Below are 19,888 nucleotides of genomic sequence, written 5' to 3'. Positions count from 1 at the left end.
CGTCGGGAGGGCGTTTTCAGCAAATTCAACATGTTGAATAGGCGTTTGATCACTGTGATTGGCTGTTAGCTAGCCAATCAGTGCACAGGCAAGAAGAGGAAATTGACGAACGCGAATAAACAGTACTGATGGAAAGCCTGGACCATTTTTTCCCCCGTTTATTTTGCGCATCGTCACCCTGCTGTACCCTCTGCTTTGGACGTACAATGTCTGTCTGGACAGAAGTTCGGGAAGATGACTTTGTCTCTTTGGTTCAAGAGGGACCGGCATTGTATGACATTACCGTTAAAGGGTATGCCGACAAAGGTGTGAAAGCCAAACTATGGCATGACATGGGGACGCGACTGGATATAGCAGGTAGGATTTACTTTTATACTTGAAAAGTATAGCAACTGATAGTAATTAGTACATATAATTACTTTTTCACATTAGCTGGCTAACGACATTCCGACTTAATTGACTAATGAACCACGATCGCCTGCACCTCCCTCCCCCGACCGGTTTTCTTTTTAACCAATCGAAGGCTTGCGCAATGGCTTTTTAAAGACTCAGGTAGATGGACACGGAAAAATGCATTATTTTATGCAGCCCACTAGTCGGTGTTCACAGCCCAAGGTCGGCATGCGAACGGTATAGCTGCATGGTTAAGAAACACTTATTTTAACCCCCAATAAAAAATGTCTGGCTACGTCCGACGCCGATTAGCTTGTGGCTGCTTTTCCCCATTCCGAGCAGCTGGCGGGCCACATCAACAAACTTGGCAAGGAAAGGTGAACCAGTTTGTCGGTGTGGCCCTACTGACGCTGCTTGGAATGTGCTTTGTGCCATTTATTGTTACATCACACACATACCTGTTGGAGCAATTTGTGCATGTTGGACGTTTGGACTTTTGTCTGTAATGTATGACAACCAGCATAAAGTTATGTTTGATGTGTGTGATGCCGTGGACAATCGTTCTCACAGGACTCACTCCTGTGTCCTCTCCCTGTGGTCATGAGGTCTTCTGTCACATGTTGAGAAATGCGTGTGTCAGAGGAATGTCAGGAGAAGAACACTTTACAGAAACATATACCGAGAGCTGTCAAACGATGACATTTTTTAATCAGATTAATCACATCTTAGAATTTTGATTAATCATGATTAATCATTTAATTAATTAAAAAGGCTTTTTATCCATTTTTTGCCTGCCAAATTTGAAGAGCATCTGTTATATGTTAATTTGTTCTACATTTAATTTTATGAGGATGTCTTCCATATTTTTTTGATCCACTGCACACTCTCATTCTCTTCTTTTTCTAATCAATTGATTACTTGCATAATTTAAAATGTAAAAACAATGACCCCAATATTTTGACAACGAATATGCTGAACGTCATACTCAAACATTAAATTCTTTACTTTAATGCATGTAGGTATGTTTATTGCTCACACGCAACCTCCATTACCTTTAACGTAACCATCCGATGTTAAGCTAAAGGATCAATCTGATGAAATAGAACGTTTTCAAGGATGACTTCATCAAAGCCTTTGTCACGTTAAATCTAATTCACAGAGCGCCACTAAACAAAAAATATTACTGTCAAAGTCACTGTTGTGCAGAAAAGGTATCTTTTCACAAAAAGCTCCTTTTCTCCTTATCTTTTCAATTTTCGCTCAATGTCACTCAAATTACCTATTTTCAAATTGTGATTACTAAAGAACAGAATAAGGTAGAAAAATGCTTATTTTCTAAAGAAAGAATGGAACGCAATCTTTCATTTGGTATGCACCTTGTTTACAGTGACAATATTCCGTTTGCCTTGAAAGATGAGTTAAAATGCTCAAAATCAGCTGGCTGGCACTGTCTGTGTTGTTTTTTGGGATAACGAGTGGCAGTAAAAGAGTTAATAACGTGTGTGAGAAAAGTACATTTATTTAATGTGATGAAAGTAGTTTATGATTTTGGACTAAAAATGTAGAACGAGTCAAATCAGCTCATGTCAACTACTACAGAAAGCACTTCCATCTCACTGGCAGTCAGAGTGCCTGATTGATTGAAACATTATTCACGCACACACTCGCACACATTCACAGTACAACTTGATTGACTCTTTGACGTCACTGGGAGGTTGATGGAGGCGATGGGAGAGGCACCTCCCTGTTGTGATAGAAGAGGTAAACTGGACCACATGAGATATTACATAGTGCATTAGGCTTTTCTATAGAGTCAAGTGCTTGTTTTATAATCGCCTTGCACATACGGAGCACGCTCTTGATTTTGTGCTCTCTCCTCTTCTTCATCACTCACCTGCAAGCAGTAAGGAAGGTTCTTCTCTCTCTTTGCTGGGTAGGTCAATCCTATTTAATCACTTTTTCAAAGATATTAAGAGCACCTGTTACCGTTATGTTATGTAACACAGTTGTATTTGTGTGACATGTCAATGTCGATGTAGCTTTTTGTGTGTGTGTTACTCACACTTAAACAGAACTAGCAAAGAGTGCAATTTTCTTATTTTGAATAAGTTGTTCACATATATCCTTGTTATCTGTGTATTATGTAAGGTCAGTTGAAAAGATACAAAGTCCTCTCAATGTTGTGTGGTACAAAACAAGAAGTCTGGTGAACAAAAGTGCTTGAGTGGCTTACGCTTGTCTAAATGATTTAGTATGGATTTATGATGATCGACCACTGGATGGCATCGTGCACTCGTGCCAGGCAACATGATCTCAGCATTTAAGCTTAAGCCATGCCTTGCCTTCTAATCAAATTGATAAACTGAAGAAAAGTGCTCTGCATGGCTCGGTGATTCCAGGACCATCGGCTCAGAGCATTGCATTGATCAGGTCACAAGAAATCTTGTATGATACTCTTTTGAACTTTTACCATAAAACATGAAATGGTGACACTGTTGTAAAAGGCTTTCCTGGGCTGATTGCTCAGAGGATGACAATGTAGAATGGAAAATTTTCATTTCTCCCTCTGTAATTTGGAGTCCTGTACACGGAAGTAATTAAGATTAATCATACAAAGGATCAAAGTGACATTTACAAGAAAACAACACCAACAAAAAGTGAAAGTGCTAAAGGCTGCAATGCTATGTCATTCCCTTGCTGCTGATCCTGTTTGGCACACCCCAGCCTATTTAAAGACATATTGTCAGACAATAGCAGCTAGCACAACACTGAGCTGTGTGAACATCATGCAAACAATGCCACCCAAAAGTGCATGGTTACTACTGTGTATTTTGGGGAATTGGTCCCAAATATTGACTATCCATATATTAGCTTAACCACTCCTGCTAAGTCAGATAGACAAACGACCATTCATGTGTCCAATGTACTGGATGCTTTTGTTCCGTGGGAGGTGGTCACAACACTTGGAAAACAACCACACAATTCAAGTATACTGAAAAGGGGACTTTGCCAAGACACTTCCAAGTGCTTTGTCATTTATCTTAACTGCCAGACGTTTTCAGAAAAGGGATGCCGTGGGTGCCAGCCGATTTAAGCATTTTTGACTGATCTTTCAAGGTCCCCAGAAAATTATGTGTTTGGACTATGGAAACACACATACTACCAAATGAAAGATTGGACTCTCATCTTTCATCAGAAAAAAAAGTTTGTTTCTACCTTATTCCGTTTTTCAATAATCAACAATAGAAAATGGTTAGTTTCACCTCTGTTTTGAAAAAACGTCTTTTAACGTCTTTGGCACTCCTCCATAGGATTTTACTAAACGTCATTTAACGTTTTTGGCAGTCAAAGAGTTAATGTTTTTTTCCATTGACGTTTGCTAATAAAATGTTTATATTTCCTGTTTAGGACGTCTCAAGATGGAAAAAGGAGACCCAGGACAAGAATCATCTCCGCCCGACTACCCCATGACCTATGGTGCTGCAGTGCCCCCACCTGGGCCTCAACCAGCACCTTATGTCGGATCCCCACCTGTTGGATACCAAGGAGGTCTGTTGATGCCGCCTGTGTAAAATGACACTTTGCTATGATTGTGATTTGGAGCATTTTTATCTGAAGTCAGTGTCATATTGAGCAGAATACTGCTTCGTAGATCATCGGGGAGGTATAGCTGATATGTTGGGCTTCTTACAGCAACGTAATCAAATAGTGTCATTAATTCCATCAAGCCTCAATATTTACGATAATTGCTGTGGCCATCCTTAATCTGCATATTTAATAAAATAACTAGGGCTGTGCATTTTGTACCTGTGCCTTCATGCGGGGATTTACTTGACTTAAGCCACCACCATCATATCACAATAGAGCCCATACGTACTGTTAAAAAACACACACGCGCAATATAGCTGTGCCATAGCTGTGTGTGAGCGAGAGAGCGAGAGAGCGAGAGAGCGAGAGAGAGAGAGAGAGAGAGAGAGAGAGAGAGAGAGAGAAACACTTTTATTAAAATACGTCATACTCACTAGAGATGCCGGTTGTTTTTAAGTAGTGTGTACAGATGTGTTTTGTTCAGGCAATAATGTAACAGTTTTGCTCTGACCAACAAATCAGAAGACGGAAAAATGCTGACTTTATAGGCAGTCCAGATAGCTGATCCTGTGAGGCAAAAGTGAAAATTGATTTATTAAAAAAAAAAAAAAGAAGCAATTCATAATTTGGTCTGTATTAGGCTACATTGGCCATGACTTCTGATTCAATTAACTACATGGCAAGCTACAGAAGGGAGGCTGAAATCTGATTAGACAAAAAATAAATAAATAACAAAACAAATATCCATCTACAGTAAATGTACTGTAAGCAATACAGCCAAGAGAAATCCTACGAAATCAAGCAAATAATATGTCGGGGATGCATTTATAAAAAATTTTTTAATTGAGATTGTAAATGTATGTCTGTAATTCAATAGTTTTACGGCCCGCACAGAAGGCTTTGCTGGCCCTGACCTCTCACCGTTGAATGATAACAACAAAATCCAGTTGTTTTTAGATGCTGCTGTTATGTATTGTATACAATAGCAGTTGAGTTGTAGAACGTACTGTACTGCAAATTAATGGATATACTGTATTGTTTTCCTGTGTTTTCATCTGCCATGTGCTGCTCTCACGGTGGTCCCAGGTCCCTCTACCACAGGTAAAATCTACATGTAATCCAAGATGACCAAAACACACACACATACACTTACACACACTCCCATTTCTCACACATAACAGTTTTTAAATGACAACCCAGATACTCACAAGTTGTCAGTACATCTGCGCACAATGCAAATAAGCCTTGGATTCATTCTTTTGGTCTTTTTTGGGGGTTATGTAGATTTTTGTTTGATCACAAATTGTTTTGACAAACTAAACTAAACTAATCGGAACTAAACTTAACTAAACGGAACTAAACTAAACTCAACGAAACTAAACTCAACGAAACTAAACTCAACGAAACTAAACTCAACGAAACTCAACGAAACTAAACTCAACGAAACTAAACTCAATGAAACTAAACTCAACGAAACTAAACTCAACGAAACTAAACTAAAGTGCATTTGCATCGCATGAGGTAGTTAGGTTGCTTCCAACCTGATCAACAACATAGTCCATTTACAGCACGTGTGCCTCACAACTAACCTTTGTTACTTCCTCATAGCGTACGATCACATTTTGTGATGCGCTTCACTGAGGTATTAAAATTTCTGTAACAAATGTGTTAGGGTAAATATGGTGCAAAACTAACTTGTAAAAAAAATTGTACCTGTAGAAAAAAAGTCAAGATTTGTATCTGTAAAAGTCGTGATTTGTACATGTAAAAAAAAAAATTTGTATCTGTAAAAAAAAAAAATTGTACCTGTACAAAAAAGTGTAAATTTGTATCTGTAAAAGTTAAAGAAGATTTGGGCGGGCTAAAGCTCAACCTCATTGGTTGAGCAAACGACAGTGGGTTGAACTCAAATGACGCCACGTTTCTATCATTAATATGCACAAATCCGAAATTCCAAACAACAGAGTAGCCACACCAGTTCACGCGTCATTTTGGAAGAAGAGGACGTCCCAGGCGTGAACATTTCAACATGGTTCAATAAACAAACACCGTGTGGAACAGCTGAAATGTTGGTTGACATGCAGAGCACTCAAAGTGGGCAGAAAGAAAGAAGTTTTAGTATGAAGGTAAGATTTATTGTACAATCAAAGCTCGTAATCCGGTGCTAGCTAGCTCATCTCATGTTGTTAATTGTCACGAAAACTGCACACATTGAAGTCACGATTTTATTTCAAGATTTGAAGCCTACCAGTGTAAACATACGATCAATAGCTTATACCTGTAAAAAAAAAAACTCATAAACTGCTGCTTAGTGCTTAGATGTGAAAATTATTATAGAGCCATAGAACCCTATTGAATGTTTTACAAGATGACCTGAACCTATAACCAAAAGTGGACAGTACTCAGCTACTTGTATTTGACTAACATTATATTCAAGTATCTGTACTCTTACTATCAGAATAAAATGAAAACAAAACATTTTTACTGTGGGTGACTCTTTAAGCCGCTACAGGTATTTTAACCGCAAACCTTTATTCTCTGTATTTAATCATTTTTTTTAAATCTTACAATTTCTTGATAAATGTCAGTATTTTTGCAATGTATGCTTTGCTTTGATTGACTGTATGCTGGCATCTGTGCAAACAGAATGGTTGGGTCAGCATATTCATACAAGAAAAGATATTCACAGCTTCCTAGCTAGGTCATTATCAAAACACAGCCACTGACATTATACGTAATCGGTTAAACGTTTAGCTTTATCTTGTTAGCCAGAAAAAAACGAAGATTTTGTCACATCTTTATATCAGAAATAGTGGTAATACTGATAGACACAGACATTGTTCATAAACATTCCATTTGCATTATTTTTATTTTGCTTGTGTTGAAGGCAAATGTGCATGTTTAAAAGTGTAAGAGACTCTTTTTTTAAACTGTTTGCAAAGCATACTGACATACTGAAATACTGACATTCATCAAGACATTGTAATATTTAAAATAAAATGATTAAATACAGAGGATAAAGGTTTGAGGTTAAAATACCTGTAGCGGTTTAAAGAGTCACCCGCAGTAAAAATGTTTTGTTTTCATTTTATTCTGATAGTAAGAGTACAGATACTTGAATATAATGTTAGTCAAATACAAGTAGCTGAGTACTGTCCACTTTTGGTTATAGGTTCAGGTCATCTTGTAAAACATTCAATAGGGTTCTATAGCTCTATAATAATTTTCACATCTAAGCACTAAGCAGTAGTTTATGAGTTGTTGTTTTTTTTTACAGGTACAAGCTATTGAACGTATGTTTACACTGGTAGGCTTCAAATCTTGAAATAAAAATCGTGACTTCAATGTGTACAGTTTTCGTGACAATTAACAACATGAGATGAGCTAGCTAGCACCGGATTACGAGCTTTGATTGTACAATAAATCTTACCTTCATACTAAAACTTCTTTCTTTCTGCCCACTTTGAGTGCTCTGCATGTCAACCAACATTTCAGCTGTTCCACACGGTGTTTGTTTATTGAACCATGTTGAAATGTTCACGCCTGGGACGTCCTCTTCTTCCAAAATGACGCGTGAACTGGTGTGGCTACTCTGTTGTTTGGAATTTTGGATTTGTGCATATTAATGATAGAAACGTGGCGTCATTTGAGTTCAACCCATTGTCGTTCGCTCAACCAATGAGGTTGAGCTTCAGCCTGCCCAAATCCTCCAGAGCCCGCCCTCTTCTTCTACGAGTACAAATCACGGTGCTCTACGAGTACGAATCAGTTTTGCACCATTTGTAGCGAGATATTTGGTGCAAAACTCACGTGACTGGACACCAGCAGAAAAAAACACTTGTGACTCCTAGTGGCGACTTCTGTGACTACAAGTTGTCATTTCTACAGGTACAAATCACAACTTTTACAGATACAAATTTACACTTTTTTGTACAGGTACATTTTTTTTGTACAGGTACAAATCATGACTTTTACAGGTACAATTTTTTTTTTACAGATACACATTTTTTTTGCAGGTACAAATCACGACTTTTTCGGATACAAATTTTGACTTTTTTCTACAGGTCCAAATTTTTTTTACAAGTTAGTTTTGCACCATATTTACCTCCATAAACAGCAGGTACGTGGACTAATATCACTTGACCGTTGCTATACCGTTGGTACCTTCTGCTGGCCAATTTATGCCATTGCATTAAAGGATGACTTGCTGTTCCACCCTTAGAAATGTGAAGAATGACCTTAAAATGCCCCCCCACAAGATAAAAAAATAATGATAAAGATAAAATGTCATAATATAATTATTTATTTATTTATTTGAATTTTTTTTAAACGACACAGTACACACTTTATTTTTTTTTTAATTTAATTTCAGGTTTCATTTGGACAGACATGAAGCCATCAGTATTTGACATCTTAGGTTTAGCATTTTTTGCAAGCATTTATTCATGCATTTTCTCCCGGCTCGCCAGTTGACATGCAAGTAAATTCTTGCCAGGTGGTAATTTTGCAATTCTGTTTCAATGTCAGTCGGCAAGGAGATGATATGCTTACAAAAACTGTCAATCCTAAACTATCAAATGCTGATGGTCTCACATCTGTTTGAATGATACATTAAAAAAAAAAAAAGCAACTGGATAGTATACTTTTGGAACATAATTCAGTCTTGAAAACAACAAAACACTTTTAGTTCTAAAACAATAAGACTTTTTTTGTGCTAAAATTTCCCAACTTCATTCATGCAGGGATGTCAGATTTATGAGAAATGTCACAATTGTATTAGAGCTTTGTTGGACCACAAAAGCTAAGGCAAGGAACAGTAATTAATTTATTATAATTGTTTATTATAGTTGAGTGTGCACTTTTATACACCAATAATTTATTGCTGTTTAGTTTGCGGCCCCACAAGCTATCACTTGCTACCACATGCTAGTTTGAGAATCCCTGCCCAAATAAACTCAAGTGTAATTACTAGGTGAATTTGTAAGCTAGAAGCAAAACAACAACTCACTTTATAAGTCCGAAGTAAAAAGACCAGACATATATGCACAAGAGTTTGATTTAAACTTTTTTTAAATTATGACTTTTTCGGGTTGTCTTTCATGGCATTGTGTCAAAAAACAAACAAACAAAAAACAGGCAACAACTATGTATATTTTTTCATCCCCAATTTCTGTATACAGGGACCCACGTGGTGGTAGTGCCTTCCCTGCCCGACATCCCCACACAAACCAAATGCCCCCACTGTCGGGAGACAGTGGTCACCGAGACGCACTACAAGCCAGGCCTGATGACCTGGGCCATCTGCGGAGGCCTCAGCCTCATTGGGTAAAGAGAGAAAACACACAAAAGCTAACTATGGCATATTGATCAGATTATGATTTGCTTTCCACACTGAAAACAACTTTTTTGTTTCCTGTGTCAGGTGTATTCCCTGCGGCTTTATAGCATTCTGTGTGGACGCTTGCAAGGATGTGGAGCATCACTGTACCAACTGCCGCAGACTGATCCACATTCACAAGCGAATATGAACTGTTCCAGATTGTGAACCTGATGCTGATCACATTTAAAGCAGTGAATGTATTTTATAAAATAAACATTGCACATGCTATGGTCTGTGTATTTGCGATATTCCGTTTGCCTTGAAAGATGAGTTCAAATGCTCGAGATCAGCTGGCTGGCTGTTACGGTGCTGTCGCGGCGCGGCGTGGTGTCTGTCGCCGTGTGAGGTGGAGGACCCAAAATGCAGGGAGGCAGGAGAACCACAGCAGGAGTGCAGGCGAGACTGATGTGCTTTATTTTACAGAAAACACAAACCAGGGTACTGGTTAATGCTAACTAAACAAGAAACTGAAACGATGCAAACTCAAAGTGACAGACTAGACTCCGTGGTTGACCGTGACAAGCAGCAATGATCCCACACCGACTGATCACCACCCGGGAACTAAATACACCCACACTAATTAGGTAACTAGTCACACCTGGGGCCAGGCACAAGTGGCTGAGGCCCCGGATTGGTCAACCCGCAGAAGGGCAGGAACCCACTCAGGACCAATCGGGACCCTCAACCAAAACCAGATCTTCCCAGACAAGACACTGGCACTGTCAGTGTTGCTTTTTGGGATAACGTGTGGCAGTAAAAGAGTTAATAACGTGTGTGAGAAAAGTACATTTATTTAATGTGATGAAAGTAGTTTATGATTTTGGACTAAAAATGTAGAACGAGTCAAATCAGTCAGAGTGCCTGATTGATTGAAACATTATTCACGCACACACTCGCACACATTCACAGTACAACTTGATTGAGTCTTCTCTGACGTCACATGGGAGGTTGATGGAGGCGATGGGAGGGGCACCTCCCTGTTGTGAGTAGAAGAGGCAAACTGGACCACATGAGATATTACATAGTGCATTAGGCTTTTCTATAGAGTCAAGTGCTTGTTTTATAATCGCCTTGCACATACGGAGCACGCTCTTGATTTTGTGCCCTCTCCTCTTCTGCCTCACTCACTTGGAGTCAAGCTGTAAGGAAGGTTCTTCTCTCTCTTTGCTGGGTAGGTCAATCCTATTTAATCACTTTTTCAAAGACATTAAGAGCACCTGTTACCGTTATGTTATGTAACCCAGTATTTGTGTGACATGTCAATGTCGATGTAGCTTTTTGTGTGTGTGTTGCTCACACTTAAACAGAACTAGCAAATAATGCAATTTTCTTATTTTGAATAAGTTGTTCACATATATCCTTGTTATCTGTGTATTATGTAAGGTTAGTTGAAAAGATACAAAGTCCTCTCAATGTTGTGTGGTACAAAACAAGAAGTCTGGTGAACAAGAGTGCTTGAGTGGCTTACGCTTCTCTAAATGATTTAGTATGGATTTATGATGAGACTCAGGACGGCTGGCAAGGACTGACAGGGAATACGCAATGAGCACAAGGTTCGACCACTGGATGGCATCTGGACTCGTGCCAGGCAACATGATCTCAGCATTTAAGCATAGCCATGCCTTGCCTTCTAATCAAATTGATAAGCTGAAGAAAAGTGCTCTGCATGGCTCCGGGATTCCTGGACCATCGGCTCAGAGCATTGCATTGATTAGGTCACAAGAAATCTTGTATGATACTCTTTTGAACTTTTACCATAAAACATGAAATGGTGACACTGTCATAAAAGGCTTTCCTGGGCTGATTGCTCAGAGGATGACAATGTAGAACGGAAAAATATCATTTCTCCCTCTGTAATTTGGAGTCCTGTACACGGAAGTCTCTAGTTCCTAATTTGATGCAACAGGTTTATATGGTTGGAAAGTTCCCAGGTTACATATGTGAGTTAATAGTTAATTTTGAAGTAATTAAGATGAATCATACAAAGGATCAAAGTGATATTTACAAGAAAAGGGTTGACTAAATTTGGTTGATGCTTGAAATCTTACTAATGTGCTTTTATTTGATCCTTGAGTAGGCAAACAGGCATACAAATGTACGTGTGGACATAGATTGAGTGGTTTCACTTCCACACAAGTTCCACTGAAGTGTGAATGAGCAGGAAATCATGCTCAACAGTTAACACTGTACCAAAAGAAATGTGGAAATATTAAGAGGCTGGACCGACAATACATGCACCTTGGACACACAATATCAACAAAAAGGGAAAGGGCTAAAGGCTGCAATGCTATCTCATTCCCTTGCTGCTGATCCTGTTTGGCACACCCCAGCCTATTTGAAGACATATTGTCAGACAATAACAGCTAGCACAACACTGAGTTGTGTGAACATCATGCAAACAATGCCGCCCAAAAGTGCATGGTTACTCCCAAATATTGACTATCCATATATTAGCTTAACCACTCCTGCTAAGTCAGATAGACAAACGACCATTCATGTGTCCAATGTACTGCATGCTTTTGTTCCGTGGGAGGTGGTCACAACACTTGGAAAACAACCACACAATTCAAGTATACTGAAAAGTGGTTAGGGTTAGGGTTAGTGCTCTGTCATTTATCTTAATGTTTTTTTCCATTGACGTTTGCTAATAAAATGTTTATATTTCCTGTTAAGGACGTCTCAAGATGGAAAAAGGATACCCAGGACAAGAATCAGCTCCGCCCTACCCTGGATACCCCATGACCTATGGTGCTGCAGTGCCCCCACCTGGGTTTCAACCAGCACCTTATGTCGGACCCCCACCTGGGTTTCAACCAGCACCTTATGTCGGACCCCCACCTGTTGGATACCAAGGAGGTCTGTGGAGGCCGCCTGTTTAAAGTGACACTTTGCTATGACTGTGATTTGGAGCATTTTTATCTGAAGTCAGTGTTATATTGAGCAGAATACTGCTTCGTAGATCATCGGGAAGGTATAGCTGATATGTTGGGCTTCCTACAGCAACGTAACCAAATAGTGTCTCCGTTTTGCATTAATTCCATCAAGCCTCAATATTTACGATAATTGCTGTGGCCATCCTTAATCTGCATATTTAATAAAATAACTAGGGCTGTGCATTTTGTACCTGTGCCTTCATGCGGGGATTTACTTGACTTAAGCCACCACCATCATATCACAATAGAGCCCATACGTACTGTTAAAAAACACACACGCGCAATATAGCTGTGCCATAGCTGTGTGTGAGCGAGAGAGCGAGAGAGCGAGAGAGCGAGAGAGAGAGAGAGAGAGAGAGAGAGAGAGAGAGAGAGAGAGAGAGAAAACACTTTTATTAAAATACGTCATACTCACTAGAGATGCCGGTTGTTTTTAAGTAGTGTGTACAGATGTGTTTTGTTCAGGCAATAATGTAACAGTTTTGCTCTGACCAACAAATCAGAAGACGGAAAAATGCTGACTTTATAGGCAGTCCAGCTAGCTGATCCTGTGAGACAAAAGTGAAAATTGATTTATTAAAAAAACAAAAAATCATAATTTGGTTTGTATTAGGCTACATTGGCCATCATTTCTGATTCAATTAGCTACATGGCAAGCTACAGAAGGGAGGCTGAAATCTGATTAGACAAAAAATAAATAAATAACAAAACGAATATCCATCTACAGTAAATGTACTGTAAGTAATACAGCCAAGAGAAATCCTACGAAATCAAGCAAATAAAATGTTGGGGATGCATTTATAAAAATTTAGATTGTAAATGTATGTCTGTAATTCAATAGTTTTACGGCCCGCACAGAAGGCTTTGCTGGCCCTGACCTCTCACCGCTGAATGATAACAACAAAATCCAGTTGTTTTTAGATACTGCTGTTATGTATTGTATACAATAGCAGTTGAGTTGTACAATGTACTTTACTGCAAATTAATGGATATACTGTATTGTTTGCCTGTGTTTTCATCTGCCATGTGCTGCTCTCACGGTGGTCCCAGGTCCCTCTACCACAGGTAAGATGTACATGTAATCCAAGATGACCAAAACACACACACACATACCGTACACACATACACGCACACACACTCCCATTTCTCACACATACCGTTTTTTAAATATCAAAGGCAGTAGGCCTACTGACAACCCAGATACTCACAAATTGTCAGTACATCTGCGCACAATGCAAATAAGCCTTGGATTCAGTCTTTTGGTCTTTTTGGGGGATTATGTAGATTTTTGTTTGATCACAAATTGTTTTGACAAACTAAACTAATCGGAACTAAACTAAACGAAACGAAACTAAACGGAACTAAACTAAACTCAACGAAACTAAACTAAAGTGCATTTGTATCGCATGAGGAAGTTAGGTTGCTTCCAACCTGATCTACACCATAGTCCATTTACAGCACGTGTGCCTCACAACGAACCTTTGTTTGTCTTCCTCGTAGCGTACGATCACATTTTGTGATGCGCTTCACTGAGGAATTACAATTTCTGTAACAAATGTGTTGGGTACACATCATGTGAAAGTATTCTTCACAATAATGAATGACCAACTCAAGATACCAAATAGACTAAATAAAATGCTCATAAAATGCTTGTATGATATCTCAATACTGAACGCATGAATGAATGGAAGTGACTAACAGCTATAAAGGTAAATATGGTGCAAAACTAACTTGTCCAAAAAAATTGTACCTGTAGAAAAAAGTCAAAATTTGTATCTGTAAAAGTCATGATTTCCGTCGTCCGTCCGTCTTCTTCCACTTATCCGGGGTCGGGTCGCGGGGGCAGCAGCTTTAGCAGGGAAGCCCAGACTTCCCTCTTCCCAGCCACTTCAGCCAGCTCATCCGACGGGACCCCAAGGCGTTCCCAGGACAGCCGAGAGACATAGTCTCTCCAGCGTGTCCTGGGTCGTCCCCAGGGCCTCCTGCCGGTAGGACATGCCCAGAACACCTCCCCAGGGAGGCGTCCAGGAGGCATCCGAACCAGATGCCCGAGCCACCTCAACTGGTTCCTCTCAACGTGGAGGAGCAGCGACTCGACGCTGAGTCCCTCTCGGATGACCGAGCTTCTCACCCTATCTCTAAGGGAGAGCCCGGCTACCCTGCGGAGGAAACTCATTTCGGCCGCTTGTATCCGGGATCTTGTTCTTTCGGTCACGACCCACAGCTCGTGACCATAGGTGAGGGTAGGAACGTAGATCGACCGGTAAATCGAGAGCTTTGCCTTTCGGCTCAGCTCCTTCTTCACCACAACGGACCGATACAGCGTCCGCATCACTGCAGACGCTGCACCGATCCGCCTGTCGATCTCCCGCTCTAACCTACCCTCACTTGTGAACAAGACCCCAAGATACTTGAACTCCTCCACTTGGGGCAGGACCTCCTCCCCGACCCGGAGAGGGCACTCCACCCTTTTCCGACTGAGGACCATGGTCTCGGATTTGGAGGTGCTGATCCTCATCCCAACCGCTTCACACTCGGCTGCGAACCGCTCCAGTGAGAGCTGGAGGTCACGGCTTGAAGAAGCCAACAGCACCACATCATCTGCAAAAAGCAGAGATGCAATGCTGAGGCCACCAAACCGGACCCCCTCAACGCCTCGGCTACGCCTAGAAATTCTGTCCATAAAAGTTATGAACAGAATCGGTGACAAAGGGCAACCTTGGCGGAGTCCAACCCTCACCATAAACAAATTCGACTTACTGCCGGCAATGCGGACCAGACTCTGCCATCGGTCGTGCAGGGACCGAATAGCCCGTAAGTCATGATTTGTACCTGTAAAAAAAATTGTATCTGTAAAAAAAATGTGTACCTGTAAGAAAAAAAATTGTATGTGTAAAAAAAATTTGTATCTGTAAAAACAAATTTGTACCTGTACAAAAAAGTGTAAATTGGTATCTGTAAAAGTTGTGATTTGTAAGCCGTTCCACACGGTGTTTGGATATTGAACCATGTTGAAATGTTCACGCCTGGGACGTCCTCTTCTTCCAAAATGACGCGTAAACTGGTGTGGCTACTCTGTTTGTTTGGAATTGCGAATTTGTGCATATTAATGATAGAAACGTGGCGTCATTTGAGTTCAACCCACTGTCGTTCGCTCAACCAATGAGGTTGAGCTTCAGCCTGCCCAAATCCTCCAGAGCCCTTCCTCTTCTTCTACGAGTACAAATCACGGGGCTCTACGAGTACGAATCAGTTTTGCACCATTTGTAGCGAGATATTTGGTGCAAAACTCACATGACTGGACAGCAGCAGAAAAAACACTTGTGACTCCTAGTGGCGACTTCTGTGACTACAAGTTGTCATTTCTACAGATACAAATCACAACTTTTACAGATACAAATTTACACTTTTTTGTACAGGTACATTTTTTTTTGTTCAGGTACAAATCATGACTTTTACAGGTACAATTTTTTTTTACAGATACAATTTTTTTTTTTACAGATACACATTTTTTTACAGGTACAAATCACGACTTTTACAGAAACAAATTTTGACTTTTTTCTACAGTACAAATTTTTTTTACAAGTTAGTTTTGCACCATATTTACCTCCATAATATAACAGCAGGTACGTGGACTAATATCACTTGACCGTTGCTATACCGTTGGTACCCTCAGCTGGTCAATTTATGCCATTGCATTAAAGGATGACTTGCTGTTCCACCCTTAGAAATGTAAAGAATGGCCTTAAAATGGTAATTTTGCAATTCTGTTTCAATGTCAGTTGGCAAGGAGATGATATGCTTACAAAAACTGTCAATCCTAAACTATCAAATGCTGATGGTCTCACATCTGTTTGAATGATGCATAAAAAATAAATAAAAAGCAACTGGAAAGTATACTTTTGGAACATAATTCAGTCTTGAAAACAACAACAACACACGTTTAGTTCTAAAAACAATAAGACTTTTTTGTGCTAAAATTTCCCAACTTCATTCATGCAGGGATGTCAGATTTATGAGAAATGTCACAATTGTATTAGAGCTTTGTTGGACCACAAAAGCTAAGGCAAGGAACAGTAATTCATTTATTATAATTGTTTTATTGCCCGCTGGTCCCCATAATTGAGTGTGCACTTTTATACACCAATAATTTATTGCTGTTTAGTTTGCGGCCCCACAAGCTATCAGTGGGGGCCCCAGGGGTCCCCACATGCTAGTTTGAGAATCCCTGCCCAAATAAACTCAAGTGTAATTACTAGGTGAATTTGTAAGCTAGAAGCAAAACAACAACTTACTTTATAAGTCCGAAGTAAAAAGACCAGACATGTATGCACTTTTTTTTTTAAGAGTTTGATTTAAACTTTTTTTAAATTATGACTTTTTCGGGTTGTCTTTCATGGCATTGTGTCAAAAAACAAACAAACAAAAAACAGGCAACAATTGTGCATATTTTTTCCTCCCCAACTACTGTATACAGTGACTCACGTGGCGGTAGCGCCTACCATGCAAGACATCCCCACACAAGCCATATGCCCCCACTGTCAGCAGACAGTGGTCACCGAGACACAGCGCACGCCAGGCCTGATGACCTGGGCCATCTGCGGAGGCCTCACCCTCATTGGGTAAAGAGAGAAAACACACAAAAGCTAACTATGGCATATTGATCAGCTTATGATTTGCTTTCCACACTGAAAACGACTTTTTTTGTTTCCTGTGGCAGGTGTTTTCTCTGCTGCTTTATACCATTCTGTGTGGACTCTTGCAAGGATGTGGAGCATCACTGTCCCAACTGCCGCAAACTGATCCACATTTACAAGCGATTATAAACTGTTCCAGATTGTGAACCTGATGCTGTTCACATTTCAAGCAGTGAATGTATTTTATAAAGTAAACATTGCAAATCTTGCAAGTCTGTGGATGTGGCATGGCAGATGTCATGAATACATTATTAATCAGTCAGTGGAAAAACATGTAGGCCTAGGTGACAAACATTCAGTCAATGAAATGTGTATTGCTTCTCAGGAAGATCATTTCAACAGTGCTATTATGCTGTGTAAACAACAATAAACATGTATGCAATTCTAAACTGTAAATGCTTCCACATTTATTAAGCTGAAAACAGCTCACAATAAAAACGAGATAATAAAAGGAGTGTGTCTGATGGAAATGTAGTTAACAAAACATTTAGTTGTGTTAAACAAAGCTGCTAAACGGCAAAATATCCATAACTGGAAAAAAACCTACGTCTTACTGACATTCTCGTGACGTCATGGCGTGATCTCGTCAGCAACTCAGCTGTTGTAATGATGCATTCAAGGACATCTGGGAATATTAAGAACGATGTGAACGTAAACGGCAGGACGACTTTGGAAAATAGCAATAATAGATTTATGTTAAGTAGAAGAATCAATCTATGTTCGCGGAGAACCAGCTCAAAATCGGCTGTCGTAAAATGTTCCATTCTTAACTTGTTATCGTTCAAATGCACATTTCTAATAAATATAACACTTAATCGGGATGTGGATTATAGTATAATTTTGTTGCCAGATGATCTGATATATACCGACTGAAGAGGGTGTATAACGTATGGCTTTTTTGTTTGTGCACGTTTGGATTGTGGGAATGCGCAGCTTTGTAGTAGCTCCTGAAGGCATCATGGAGAAAGAGAGGAAAGAGAAAAAAAGAGGAAGACATCCACGTCGTCTCCTGCATCGTAACGGGTCCGGTCCGGTCCGGTCGAGTAATGTTCTCGGTGTGGCCACTTAATCCAAGAAGCGCGTAAATGTGGTCATAGTGGCTGGGAAACAGGAATCCAGCAATAAAACACACACACACACGCTCCTATCTGGATAATACGGAGAGGACTACAAACAAATAATGGAGCTGGAAGACGGAGTTGTGTACCAGGACGACCCGGGGACATCAGCGATGATGTCTGAGCGGGTATCGGGCCTGGCTAACTCTATTTACCGCGAGTTCGAGAGGCTGATCGGGAAATACGACGAGGACGTGGTGAAGGAGCTCATGCCGCTGGTGGTGGCCGTTCTGGAAAACCTCGACTCTGTGTTCGCGGAGAACCAGGAGCACGAAGTGGAGCTGGAGCTGCTCAAGGAAGACAACGAGCAGCTCATCACCCAGTACGAGCGGGAGAAGGCGCTCAGGAAACACGCCGAGGAGGTGAGACCATGTGTTGCTTTTTGTGCGGGATGCTACAAACATGAGCTGTTTTATTATGCTATCCTTCGTTAGCTTAGCTGGGAATTAAAATGCACCTGACCGGGCAGCATCCAGCTTTCCCGAGGATGTAAACAAAACACTGTCATGCTAATGTTACGATGCTAACTGGAAAGTGTGCGTTCCGTGGCACGGTGCTTCTTCTCCAATCGTCCCACACGCGCGCAAATGTCCATGTCCTCCAATTGCACCTGTTAATCGCTCACCTCTCACTTCAAGTCAGTGAAGGCATCACCCTGCTGCCCTGCTGTGAGACCTGGACTGGTGTGACTCAGCAGTTTAGGCCATCACTGAAGACTGAAGCGCGGGACCAGAAGGAAACAGGCTGATCAACTTTTGTAATTGTTAGAGCCATTTCTGATTCTAATCAAATTTTCACCCCTTCGCTGACTTTTTACACCAAGACCCAAGTGTTTAGTCCAAAACGAGGCAGAGGATTTATTCCTACAAAGTACAAACTCAACGTTATTGTAAGCGACTATAACATTATGCGCAACTTGTACGTTGACACCAATATGAAAGTTGTTCTTTAATAAAACTTTATAAACAATATCTTCTTTAAATGCAAATGTACTACAGGTATATTGTTCTTAACTAATTCATTGCCACTTGTTTTTAGCAAAGCCGACCCCATGTTGCCTGCCAATTTTGAGCATTTTGACTGATTAATCAAAACCTTCAGGATATTGTGTTGTATTATTATGCAGTAGAGGTGCAACAAATAGTCAACAAATAGGCAATAATAAAATTAATCAATGATCATTTGCTAATCAATTAATTGTTACAATACCATGTTCATCTCAAATTGTCCAAATCCTCCGAATTTTAGCCTCTCTGTAGTAAATATTCTCAGATTTCTGTATTCCTCCATGAAAGCAGACTAATTAGGTTTGTGTTTTTATCAAAATAAGACATGTACAAACATCTGCTATTATTTTGGAAAACAATTACCATGCACATTTTTGCCTATTTTCCAACATGTGAAGGACCAAGCCAGTAAATTGTAATTTAATCGTATTATGCTTGTACATTTCAAATGTCCTTTTTTTTGGAATGAAGGGATAAGGGAAAACAAAACAAAAAAACATTTCACTGAGTAATGAAAAGATGAATCAATTATCAAAATAATTGTTAGTTGCAGCCCTAGATTTTATGCACACCAAATCTTCCAAATGAAATGAGTAGAATATTTTAGAAGGAAAAAAGTTTGATTCTACCTCTTTCCATTTTTTAGTAATTAGCAGAAGAACATAAGTAAGTTTTACGAAATTCAGCCACTTTCCCCAGACTCCTGAGAAAATGAGCTTTTTGGGAAGACAAACATAAAGCAAAACAGAGACTTTGATGGTGATATTTTTGC

General features: G+C 39.9%; 3 protein-coding genes across 6 annotated transcripts in view; all 3 read left to right on the top strand.

Moving 5' to 3' along the window:
• Positions 1 to 2,167: 2,167 nt before the first annotated feature.
• LOC144044135 (LITAF domain-containing protein-like) lies at positions 2,168 to 9,589 on the top strand. Its single transcript, XM_077558362.1, has 5 exons — positions 2,168 to 2,326; positions 3,802 to 3,942; positions 5,068 to 5,082; positions 9,162 to 9,306; positions 9,404 to 9,589. Exons 2-5 carry the CDS (start codon positions 3,813 to 3,815, stop codon positions 9,507 to 9,509), a joined length of 396 nt encoding a protein of 131 aa, XP_077414488.1. The 5' UTR covers positions 2,168 to 2,326; positions 3,802 to 3,812; the 3' UTR covers positions 9,510 to 9,589.
• A 607-nt stretch (positions 9,590 to 10,196) lies between these two features.
• On the top strand, positions 10,197 to 17,436 carry LOC144043202 (lipopolysaccharide-induced tumor necrosis factor-alpha factor homolog). Its single transcript, XM_077556510.1, has 5 exons — positions 10,197 to 10,532; positions 12,035 to 12,217; positions 13,345 to 13,359; positions 16,772 to 16,916; positions 17,015 to 17,436. The coding sequence occupies exons 2-5, from the start codon at positions 12,046 to 12,048 to the stop codon at positions 17,118 to 17,120; spliced, it is 438 nt and encodes a 145-aa protein (XP_077412636.1). The 5' UTR covers positions 10,197 to 10,532; positions 12,035 to 12,045; the 3' UTR covers positions 17,121 to 17,436.
• Positions 17,437 to 17,949: 513 nt separating this feature from the next.
• Positions 17,950 to 19,888, top strand: part of spag9a (sperm associated antigen 9a) — a 30,867-nt gene continuing 28,928 nt past the window's right edge. For all 4 annotated transcript variants that reach the window (XM_077556509.1, XM_077556508.1, XM_077556506.1 and 1 more), the window contains exon 1: positions 17,950 to 18,471. In XM_077556509.1, the coding sequence (XP_077412635.1) occupies positions 18,172 to 18,471 (300 nt within the window). In that variant the 5' untranslated portion in view covers positions 17,950 to 18,171. The remainder of the gene's footprint in view (positions 18,472 to 19,888) is intronic.

The sequence above is a fragment of the Vanacampus margaritifer genome, chromosome 2, assembly GCF_051991255.1.
Source record: "Vanacampus margaritifer isolate UIUO_Vmar chromosome 2, RoL_Vmar_1.0, whole genome shotgun sequence".
NCBI classification, from domain to species: Eukaryota; Metazoa; Chordata; class Actinopteri; order Syngnathiformes; family Syngnathidae; genus Vanacampus; species Vanacampus margaritifer.
Note: the sequence above shows the minus strand (reverse complement) of the source record. Positions and strands in the feature narration are given on the sequence as shown.